At 41.4% G+C, this 12,618-nt stretch overlaps 1 protein-coding gene across 1 annotated transcript in view; it reads right to left on the bottom strand.

The window, feature by feature from the left end:
• LOC144683540 (uncharacterized) overlaps positions 1-12,618 on the bottom strand; it is a 30,909-nt gene that overhangs the window by 16,383 nt on the left and 1,908 nt on the right. The window contains exons 2-3 of the mRNA XM_078546639.1: positions 6,679-6,719; positions 5,444-5,519 (exon numbers count right to left, since the gene is read on the bottom strand). Of these exons, the coding sequence (XP_078402765.1) occupies positions 5,444-5,519; positions 6,679-6,719 (117 nt within the window). The remainder of the gene's footprint in view (positions 1-5,443; positions 5,520-6,678; positions 6,720-12,618) is intronic.

Raw genomic sequence — 12,618 nt, 5'->3', positions numbered from 1 at the left:
ACGCTGTTTTTCTGTCCATTTTCCAGAAGCATATGATTTCAGAGGATGTTTCAATGGTTCCTAAAATTCAATTAATCCACTACATCTTAAGTAAACTTACATAGTTCCATTAGTTACTTTAAACAGTAACTTCAACAGGCAGAATATCAGACAAGAGCCCATGTTCACCATCTCTCCTATCTCAACGTTAGCTGCAGATTCCATGCAAGAACTTTATCAGGCTCTCAAATAATTTTTATATGTTTCCAGTGCAACTTTTTGTAACTTCTGCTGTAACATTTTCCTGGAGGTTTGATCATGTGACCTCTCAACTCCAACCATTTGCCCAAGCCAAAAGACCTTGTTTACCCCAACTCCAGTATTTTTAGAACTAATAAACAGATGTGTTCAATGAAAAAAACCAACAAAAAATATTTTTATGTTTCTATGATTTTTCTCCTGAGTTCCTCCTCATAGCAGTATTCTGGAGAATTTCTGAAGACTCCAAGTAATCCTGCAGGGTTGATAATCTATGTATTGGTGTGGAAAGTAGTTAAGCAGAGGTATATGTTCCCACACAGAAAGGTCAGTCATCACTGGGCGACACTCAATGACTGATAAGAGGCAGCGCAGCCAATACATCGCCTACTTACATCTCTTGGTTATAGTTATGACTGATGCATGGGATTCAAAACCAGTGAAAAACTAAAGACTGACTAATTTTAAGTGGGGTAAGTATAAATGTGCGGGCTTGATTGATGCAAATAAAGAATTTTACACAAAAACATGGAGGTGTGCCAGAAATATTTAGACTCTTTATCTTCATCAATAATGCCCTAAACATCCTATTGAATGAAACTGGCTTACACATGAGGACTAGATGCAGGAGCAAGTCATACAGCCCCTCAAACCTGCTCCATCATTCAATAAGATCATAGCTAACTTCTAGTGAACTCCATTTTCCCATCCTATTTGCAAAATCCCAAAGTATGCAAAAAATCTATCTTGTACAGTTTTGAATATATCTAATGGCTAAGCATGCAGTCCTCTGGGCATAGAATTCTGAGTGAATATATTTCAGTTCTAAATGGCTGAACTCTTATTCTGAGATTATGACCCCTAAATCTACTCACCAGGCAGGGAAAACAGACTCCATGCAAGTACATTGTCTGGCCTTCAAAGGATTTTTATGTTTCCACTGCAATTTTTTTCAGCTACTGAACTGAGCAAAATCTTGTGTAGAAAGAATGGGTTAATAGCTTGAGCATCTGCAAAATGGCTCTACCGATGACTTAGTAAATTAATTCACTGAGCAGCTAAGCCACACAACCAGGTAGATCTCAGGTTTGATACTTGATTATGTAGAGTGAGCTGAATTTTAGCTGAGAGTGCTACAATAGGCCTCATTGTTTCAGTGGAACAAACTGGCCAGGGTCCTCTCTCTTATCACTGTGAATACCAGGTGGCACAAACTAGGCTTGTGCTGTTGAAGTCACTAATGTTGAATAATGACCAACTGGGCAAGGAGTTAACATTTCCAGAAAAGGGTCAGAAAGAGAAAAATATTACATCTGATAGCTGTTTATCTGTGTCATTCTTAAAAAGGAGACATCTATTCAGAACTTCCCATTGTACCGATCCAAGTTGTGCAAAGTGGCTGCACATTACACGTTACAGTGATGTATAACACAGTGCTATAAAACAAATTAGAAAACACTTTGAAGGAAAGTCGTGCTTGATTTAAGACACTATGGAGGCACACAAGGTTGGGGCATTGGCACCTCCTGGACTACATCATTGTCCGAGGCAGAGGCCTGAGGGACATGCTTGTCACGAGGGCCATGAAGGGTTCAGAATGTTGCTGGATGGATCATCGACTTGTATGTTTGGTGATGACCATCTGCCTGGCGCCAAGACACCAGAGGACCCAAAAAGCTGCATGGAGAAAGGTGAATGTTGCAGCATTGAAAGACCTGAGGTTGCAGGAAGAGTTCCAGGCTCAGCTGCACAGTGCACTGGAGCAAGTGCCCGCCACTGATGCCATTTCCATCCAAGCATAGTGGGGTCAACTCAAGTCCACTGTCCTAGACACGTGCACAGACTATCAGCTTCGCACCACGACAGATTCAGGACTGGTTTGACACCAATGACACCACGATCCGCGGTCTCCTTGAGCAGAAGTGAGCAGCCTTCATCACCTGGCAAAGTCACCCACAGACCCGGCGAATGATGGCAGTGTACCACCAACTGAAGGCTGAGGTCCAGTGACACATTTGAGGCATGAAAAACAACTGGTGGGTGGAGAAGGACACGAGATTCAGACAAAGCACTGGAAATACACGATGAATGGTAGGACCCTGGGAAGTGCCGAGGATCAGAGGGACCTTGGTGTGCATGTCCACCGGTCCCTTAAGGTAGCAGGACAGGTAGATAAGGTGGTTAAGAAGGCATATGGGATACTTGCTTTTATTAACTGAGGCACAGAATTTAAGAGCAGGGAGGTTATGCTGGAACTGTATAAAATGCTGGTTAGGCCTCAGCTAGAGTATTGCGTGCAGTTCTGGTATCCACATTATAGGAAGGATGTGATTGCACTAGAGAGAGTGCAGAGGAGATTTACCAGGATGTTGCCTGGGCTGGAGAGTTTTAGTTATGAGGAGAGATTGGATAGACTGGGGTTATTTTCCCTGGAGCAGATGAGATTGAAGGGGGTCATGATTGAGGTGTATAAAATTATGAGGGCCATAGATAGGGTAGACAGAAAGGAGCTTTTCCCCTTGGTGGAGGGATCAATAACCAGGGGGCATAGATTTAAGGTAAAGTTATGAGGGTTTCTGACTCTACCACCCTTTCAGACAGCGAGTTGACCCTTCATGGCCCTCTGGGTGAAAACATTCTTGTTCACATCCCCTCTCAACCTCAGTAACATTTAAGAAGTATTTGGATGTGCACTTGCGATGCCATGGCATACAAGGCTATGGGCTTAGTGCTGGAAAATGGGATTAGAATAGTTAGGTACTTGTTTGACCGGCACAGAGTCACTGGGCCAAAGGGTCTTTTTCTGTGCTGAAGACCTCTATGACTCTATGACCTACACTGACCAGCACAACTTCTTCCAGGCTACCAAGACGATCTATGGACCCCGTTTGACCGGACAAAACCCTCTCAGATCACAGGACGGCTCCTGGCTCCTCAAGGAGGACAATGCCATCCGTCAGTGTTGGAAGGAGCACTTCAAACTGCTCCTCAATCAGGACTCCATCATATTGGAGGAGACCCCCCACAATATCCTTGGCGATCCACTAACCATCAATGAGCTTAAGCGGGCCATCCAACAGATGAATCAACAAAGTTTGCAGGCAAGACGGTATACCTGGAGAGGTCTACCAAGTTGGCAGCTATCAGCTCACGTCACGGCTCCACCAGTTCATCCTCCACCTCTGAGACAAAGGGGGCATCCCCCGGAATCTAAAAAATGCGTCCATCATTACTATTCACAAGAAGGGGGACAAATCTGATTGTGAAAACGACAGGGAGATTTCCCTCCTGTCCATTGTGGGTAAGATCCTGGCCCACATCCTCCTTAACCGCCTTCATCCCGTTGCTGAGGAGATCCTCCTGGAAACCCAGTGTGGTCATGGACTTTCTGGCTAGACAGATCCAGGAAAAATGTCGGGCGCAAAATCAAGAAACGTTCCTTGCCTTCGTCGACCAGACCACAACGTTTGATTTTTTTAAATCATGAAGTTCTATGGATCGTCCTCCAATGTTTTGGTTGCTCACTGAAGTTTGTCACCATCCTGAGAGTCCTGCCTGACAACATGACCACCACGGTCCTGAGTGGAGGATCTGAAACTAACACCTTTCACATCCGGACCGGGGTCAAACAAAGTTGAGTGATCGCCCCCACCTTGTTCAACATTTGCCTGATCGGCATGATCCATCTCATCCGAGATGACCTACCACCTGGTGTCAGTATTCATAGTATTCAGTATCGTCTGGATGGGAAGCTCTTCAACCTCGGTCGCTTCCGGGCAGAAATAAAACTCACCACCGTGGATATCCATGACCTTCAGTCTGCGGATGACTGCTGCATGATGGCTCACTCTGTACAGGACATGCAAAGGACGCTTGAACTCTTCAACACCTCGTACAAGAGGCTTGGCCTGTCCTTAAACATCACCAAGATGAAGGTCCTTCACGAACCTTCCCCAGGCCAGTTGAGCATCCCCTGCACCATCTACGCAGATGGGGTGGCTCTGGAATATGTGCACACTTCCCTTAGCTCAGCAACCACCTCTCCCAAGGGACTACCATCGATGAGGAAGTCCAACACCGAGTCAACTGTGCCAGCGCTGCCTTCTTCAAGCTGCGCCAATGTGTCATTGACAACAGAGGCCTTTGCAAGTCAACAAAGGTTTTGGTTTATCAGGCCATAGTGTTGACCACCCTTCTCTACTGCAGCGAAACATGGACTGTCTACTGACGGCACATTAAGATCCTTGAGCACTTCCATCAGAGGTGCTTGCGCTGAATCCTGGGGATCAAATGGGAGGACTGGCGGACTAATGCGAGCATCCTCCATGAAACTGCGTCTACCAGCATTGAAGCCCTACTCCTGAGAAACCAACTCTGATGGACAGGCCATTACATCGGGTTTCTCAAAAACCACCTCCCTTGGCAGGTTCTCTTCTCACAGCTCCCCGTTGGTTAACGCTCAAAGGGTGGCCAAAAGAAAAGGTATAAGGATACACTCAAGGTCGCCCTAAAGCATGGAGGCATTAATACCAGAGACTGGGAGGAGAATGCTGCTGATCGCCTCAGCATGGGACCACCTGATCCATCAAGGCGCAAGCTACTTTGAGGCTCAGCGATTCAACAGCAAGGCAGAACGGCGGCAGCAGAGGAAGGAGAAGGAAGCCAACCCGGGGCTGCGATTTCCATTCCCCTGAGCAACAACGTGCCCCTACTGGGAAGGGCATGTGGATCCAGAATTGGGCTCTTCAGTATTCTTAAGTCTCACCAAGCCTGATGGATGTCATCCTCGATTCCGACGGACCGCCGACATGTTACAGTGATGTATAAAATGATGTAGTGCTATAAAACAAATTAGAAAACACTTTGAAGGAGAGTCGTGCTGGATTTAAGGCACTGTCTTTGTAATAAACTGCCCTCTCAGACCTGAATTTAGAGTTTAGTTAATGATATAGACCAGCTAAAATCCTCCAGCCTTGTTAAATTGGATGTAATTAATTTTAACACAGTTGCATGTCATCTTATCCACAATTCTGATTAAATTAAAGCAACTTAATCTCTTCTTAAAAATCCATAGTATGGCAGGTGTTAAACTCAGTTTTGGAGAACTCATATTTTCCTTAGCAGCTTATAACTTACATTTTTGTAGTTAGATATTGTAATTTACAGCAAGAGTACTTCCCTATTTTGAGATTATCCTTGAACTTACCTGCCATTTCTGCCAAATACTCATAAATTTCAGACAATATGAGCATCATGATTTTGTGTTCTTCAGCTTGGCAAAACTGGAAAAAAGAAAACTCACTAAATGGAATTAAAATATTAATAAAAATAATTCATGAAATTTAACATAAATCTAAAAACGAAAAAGGCTAAACTAAGTATTGTGAAAAGTTTTGTATTTTAACAAGTATATATAGATATGAGAAGAGTCACAAATTACTTAATTCAGCCTATCTTTATTCAGAAACAAATAAAGAACTGTTCATTAGCTCAGTTTTGCTTTAGACTGCAAACAACCTTATGCTGGTTACTCCATCTGGCATTCTGCACTGCACATGTAGTGCAGAACAGTGACCTCTAGTGAGAAATTAATGCCATAGCCAAGTATTAGCATGTGGATGCTCAACATTTTTGAACTACTTCTGAACATAGTGTGTGTGTATAAATATCAGCATTATGAGTCTGAATCAGATTTGAAAAGGGTAAAATATGCCTTAGGTTTAGATTAATCTTGATCTGAATTTGCCATGAAACATTACAACTATTCAATGTCGGTAGAGAAGTCAAAATGTTAGAAAAAATTATAGTTAAAACTCATCATTTACTCTCTCAAACTCTTCCATAATTTTAAGTTTTAATATTACAGTGACCAATAGTCTCTATCTTTTATATTAAGGAAATAGAATCTGAACAAGAATGGACCAGTGTTATCAATGTAAAACTTATGTATATGTTAAATTACAACTATTCAGAAAACATTCAATGTGCTACATTGATCACGATTTGCTAAAGGGCTAATTGTTCTTTTAAGAAATCAGATTGTTCCTGTACTGAGGAAGACAGAGCTCCACAGGAGTAATTGTTGAGAAGATTATGCAGTTCCACAACTGATTTGTTATGGGTTACCAGAAGGCATATTGTAATTATTTTGGTGACACTTAGATCTGGAAAATTAGTCATCCATCAATTCAAATCTAAGTTTTAAGTACAATTTTAATACAGATTGAAGTAAATTAATTGGAAACATAACCTTGCTTAAATACACTAAAAGATCCACGCATTTCTATTGTGCCTCCTCAATATTCCCAAAGCCTCCTGATATTGTGGAGAGGTGGAGTGTTTATCAAATTTGGATTTCTGTGTTGAATTTTATAATAATCTCCAGCTCTACCATCAACTAAGGGTCAATTAATTGTAACTAAAAACAAAATGGTTACTCACTGCATCTGTTTTACCGCTGCAATCCATTGGCAACATCTTAACTAAAATGAAAGAAAACCACAGATTATATAATGCTGTAGAAACACACGAGATAGCTAAATACGAGTATCTGATCTGTTATGCAGAGGATTCCTATAAAAGGTTTCAGTTTGACATGTAGAAAAATGGTTAAAAAGCAGGTAGTCTTCATATAGCAATTCATGTTAATATCATTGCAAACAGTCATGTAGTCTTGTTTAAAGAAATATTCAGAATCAGCAACTTGATAGTACAAATGTTAAACAAGGATTCAGGATGAAGGTTGAAAATGTGCTGAAATCTCAGCAATATAACTGGTATAAATTAAAAAAACAATGCATGAAAAATTAAAAATTTATTAGCTGAGCCTTACACATAAGATTTCTTGGGGAAAAAAAATCAGAGGGATAGTCCAGATTTAATTCCCATTCTGTACTGAACTAAATGATCCAAGCCTGAGCAACAGTGTTACTATTTGTGTGTGTGTGTGTGTGTGTGAGCGTGCACGTGTCGCGCTTGTGTCTGCGTCCAATTATTAGAGAAGGGCCTGGGTACTGTTGGCTGTGATGACATCTATCATGTTGATATTTGTCTTCAGTACATTTACAATTATGTAGCAATGCAGATGGCTACAATTCCTCATGAATTTTTTACCCTGGTATAAAGAGCATTTTTTTAAGTGACTGTTAATGCAATTGAGATACATTTTTGCTGCACTTAAAATTTTTCTACATTTTATACTTTTATGTTTTAAACTTATTTTGACCTATGTGAAAATTATTTTTAAATTACTTTGAAATTATCATCTTTATTGGAAACAAACTAAAACTACAATATTTACATTTACAAAAAGTTTACTGCTTGCATTAAATTTCAACTTAAATAAACTAATTTCTTTAATTATTTCTCCTGAACTGAATTTACTCTTGCTTCTAAGAAGCTATAAACGTCCAATGACACAAACTAAACCTATTTGTTACACAAGAAACTGTATATAGCATCATTGGCGAAGTGCCTGGTAATTCTATCCTGAAATGGGAAAAGCTGTGCACACTGTGTTTCTCAAACACATGGCACAATTCATCACCTGACTCAAGGACAGATGGGAGTGGACTCAAACGTGCCAATTAGTAACTTCATGACATTTGAAAACTTTAAACAAAATGGAAAAGAAGTTCTTTACAGCAAAGGCTGATTGATTTTTTTTAAACACCAGGTAGACATTAACCTGATAGATTAGACAAACAAGTGCCTGTCTAAATCCATTTGCATTATCCCAATGTAGTGTGGCTGCCCTGTATTTTCATACAACTGCACCAAAGCTGCATAGCATGCTTTTACATTTTTGTATCACCGATTTTCATCATTCCTTGGCTTAAGAATTAAAACACAAGTGTTATGCATATTGATATAACTAGCAGCTACATGACTGTTCAAAGTAGATAGCAGCTTTTGTGGATATTAGTTTTTTCTACCAGGATGTATAATAACTATTAATATAGGAATTTTAGGAACAGGAGTAAGCTATTAAGCCCCTAGCTGCTGCTCTGCTATTTAACTACATCATGGCTGATCTATACCTCTACTCTATTTATCTACCGTTGCTCTATAACCTTAACCCAACAAAAAATCTATCTTAAAAACTCCAATTGTTCTAGCATCCCAGCCTTCTGGAATGGAGTGGAGGTGGGAGAAAAGAGTGTTCCAGATTTACTTTTCTCTTGCGTGAAAGTGATCTCTGATTTTGCTCCAAAATGGCCTAGCCCTAATAACAAGATTGTGTCCTTTTCTTGATTCCCACCGCCACAGGATATAGTTTCACCCTATGAAATCCTTTTAACATTTTAAACACCTTGATCACATTACCCTGACTGAACAAAAGCAGTCAAAAGGTCTTTCATTACTTATCTAAAATATTTACTACAAGATGTGGACATGCACCATCACTCACAAAGAAAGTGAGGGATTTATTGTGCAAAATGAAGTAACACTTTATCACCCTAATGGAAAATAAACACCCACATTTCATAAAAGCAAAATACTGCAGATGCTGGGAATCTGAAATAAAAACAGAAAATGCTAGAAAAACTCAGCAGGTCTGACAGCATCTGTGGATATAGAAACAGTTAACATTTTGAGCTCGTATGACTCTTCTTCAGAGCTAAAAAGTAGAAATGTGATTAAATTTATATTGTTTAAGGGGGGTGGAGCAGGTGAAGCTGGATAGAAGGTCAGCGATAGGTGGGGACTAAGGAGAGATTGTCATGGACACAAGACAAAGAAGTGCTGCTTGAAGTGTTGCTCTTCTCTCCAACAGGATTTCTGTTTGTCTATTTCATCCTGTTCACCTTCATTGCTTTCCATTTCCCTCCTGGTGTTTGAAAACAACTTCAGACCATGAACTCTCTCCTCTATCTTCACCCCTTTTTTAATCCCTTTTATTCATTGTTTTATCCCCTTTTTTACCCCCTAATCCCTTTACCCCAACCACTGCCCCGTCCCCCCACCCACCCCCAAAAGGGCCATCTGTTACTTGTTCCATGTTGCTCTTTCACAGGGTGCTGACCCTTGTTCTGCTATTCACACATTCTGCTTTCTTACCTTTAAGCCACTATCAGCACCTTCTTTAGCCCTTACCACTGCCATTAACACTCCCTTTGTCTTGTGCCCATGACATCGTTGTCAATCTCTTCTTAGTCCCCACCTATCGCTGACCTTCTATCCAGCTTCACCTGCTACGGCCCCCTTAAACAGTATAAATTTCATCACATTTCTACTTCTCTTTAGCTCTGAAGAAGTCATATGGAGCTGAAACATTAACTATGGCCAGAATCTCTGGTCAGCGTGAGGGGGGCCGGCCCCGCTCGCCAACGCGTAAAATGATGCATGGTGACGTCGGGCGTGCATCCCAACATCACCGCGCGTCATTCAGAGCTTTAGTGTGACAGGTGTGCAGCAGAGTCGGCTGCACGCCTGCCGAACTGTCAAAGGCCTATTAAGGCAATTTAAATACTAATTAAAGTTATTAACTGAGCTGCCCATCCAGCCTTAAGGTTGGCGGGCAGGCGAAGAGCCCAGGCGGCCGTTGCATTTATCATGAAACCTCATCCACGGGTGGGATGAGGTTTCGTGAAGGATTTAAAACATTAATAAAAATTTTCAATAAAGTTCATAGATATGTCCCAGCTCATGTGACATGTCTTAAAATTTTTTTTTTTCCGTTATTAAAATTTTTAAAAATCAAACTAATCTCCCTAAGGCAGCTCTGTGCCCCGACTCAGCCTCCGCCCCCGGCCCGCACAGGAAGCGTTCAGCACTTCTGGGTGCGCTTCACACTGGACAGGTCTTAATTGGCCCGCCTGTGTAAAATGGTGGTGCACAGCTGATCATGGGCAGCAATTGGCTGTGCACCCACTCCCACCCAACCCTCCTGATGGGGAGAAAATTCTCTCCTATATTTCTCTCTCCACAGATGCTGTCAGACCTGCTGAGTTTTTCCAGCATTTTCAGTTTTTAACCCACATTTCATGGTTAATCTTAATCTTCAGGAGGTCTGTTTGTCACAACAAACCTGCTGCTTTTGTCCCTACTGAATGAGACACATAATTATACAGGAGATGGGCACTCAAGTATTTATTTTTTTGGGACACATGGTGTATACTATAGGGCCTTAGAGCCACATAATGGGTGGAATTTTACCGCCCCTCGCAACGGGGGTGGGGCTATAAAATGTGGCGAGCCGTTCAAAAGTCCATTGACTTCAGAGGGACTGTAAAATCCCGCCCATAAAGTTTAAATTCATATTCTCAATAAGCTGTTAATACTACCGACTTTAGTCTTCTGATTTATTAACTAATGAGGCAATGGTATTAAGAACAGACCTTTGCAAATTTTCAGGCACGCAAAATTCAAACAGCACAAATAAATGAATAAGAAATATAAAGATAAACTGGGTTTATCTGCAGTTGCTACACTTCTAACGTTGGATAGTAGTCTATTGATTTCAATAAGCCTGTAACACAAAGAGGTTACAAATCACTATATAAAAGAGGATTATTCTCTTTCAGTATCATGGTGGAGAGGAAATTCACAAGGCATGGAGTGAGTATCAGAGAACAGGACCAAGATGCTGAAAACTCTGCCACTAAATGAGGAATGCCTGGAGAAAACGTGAAGCATAGAAAGTGCTGTAAGTTAGAGGATCGGAGTGCTTTGTGGGTGGTTACAGAGATGAAGTGAAGTGAGGCCATGAAAGGCTTTGTAAATGAGTCCAAGAAATTTGAATTTTTTATTAGATGTAATTCCGCTATTGGACAACACTTGCTAAGCAATTCTAATTGCGCTAAGAATTACACTGAAAACCAATTTTAAGATTGTCAGTCGAACCCGCAGTGTGGCTCACTTATGCATGCTGGAAACCACATATATTTACACACAGGGCCCTTGTCCTTTGAAGACAGAAGGAACTGTCTAACTTTGCACCTTTTTCATCTGAACAAAAGCTCAGGAAACAGTCATTCCCTGTTTCATTCCCCAGGGCAATGCCTTGACCAATCAGAGTCAACCTGCCCAGTTTGAATTTGAACAAAGCCGGGCAGCTAATTGCTCCATCCTGCATTCTCCATGGCAACACCTCCACCAATCAGAGTCCACTTTCCAACCAACCAGCACTCTCATCTCATGCAGTATAAATTGTTGTTCCCCCATTACAGTTTGGTCATTTCTTGCAAGTTATTTTGATGAGTGAAAGTCAAAAAGCTTTGGTGATAGCGTGGCTCTTTTTTTCAGTAATACTCAAATGTGAATTTTTTGTATTGGGAGACAGTCAGAGGACAGGGTGGTGAGATCTAATAAGGGTTAATTTTGGACGAGGTAGAAGAGTTAGTCTGGAAGGTCAGTAAGGAAACTGTTCAAGGGCTGATATACTGATAGAATGGGTAAGGGTTACAGACAGGGAAGGAGTGATGTGGCCAAGATAGACAAAGTTGAGAGAGTAAAAATAGGCTGCCTTTGAGATATATAGGATATGAGGTTTGAAACTCAGATGTATTTAAAATTTTGGTACAAGCAGAGGACAGGTCTTCTCTTCAGGGAAGAATACTGAGAGATTTGAGAAACAGTCCTAGGTGTTAATATGCACAGATAACAAAGTCCATTACCAAATCAGAAACTGTAGCTATAGCTAACAGAGTATTGAGTTGTATTAACAGAACCATTCTGTATAACTTGAAGGACATCATTTTGTCACTATACAGGTCACTGGTCAGACTGCATCTGGAGCAGTGTGCCCAATTTTGACCTTACCACATGGTGAGTGATATAGTGGACTGGAGAGGGGAGCAACAAGAATGATTCCTCACTCAAAAAACTTCAACTACTCTGATGGACCAAGGTCCTTGGTCCATTTACTTTACAGCAATGCAGGTTCACAGGTATAGATTTTTTCTGGGAAATTTATGGGAAATGGGCATTGCTCGCTAGGCCAGCATTTATTGCCCATCACTAATTGCCCTTGAGAAGGTGGTGGTGAGCTGCCTTCTTGAACCGCTGCAGTCCCTGTGGTGTAGGTACACCCACAGTGCTGTCAGGGAGGGAGTTTCAGGATTTTGACCTAGCGACAGTGAAGGAATGCCGATATATTTCCAAGTCAGGATGGTGAGTGGCTTGGAGGGGAAATTCCAGGTGGTGATGTTTCCATGCATCTACTGCCCTTGTCTTTCTCGATGATAGCGGTTGTGGTTTTGGAAGATGCTGCCCAAGAAGCCTTGGTGAGTTTCTGTGGCCTGGGTGGTATCCCTATTGATATGTTTCAGTTTAACCAATTCAAAAGAACCAGGGGACATGAGTTGAAATGATCCAAGTGTAGAAATAAACTGGATGTTAAACAGTTCTTCTTTTCCCAGAGAATAGTGAGCTTCTGGA

This window comes from Cetorhinus maximus, chromosome 8 (genome assembly GCF_964194155.1).
Source record: "Cetorhinus maximus chromosome 8, sCetMax3.hap1.1, whole genome shotgun sequence".
Classification (NCBI taxonomy): Eukaryota; Metazoa; Chordata; class Chondrichthyes; order Lamniformes; family Cetorhinidae; genus Cetorhinus; species Cetorhinus maximus.
The sequence above is the reverse complement of the archived record's forward strand: the minus strand, read 5'-3'. Positions and strand labels throughout refer to the sequence as shown.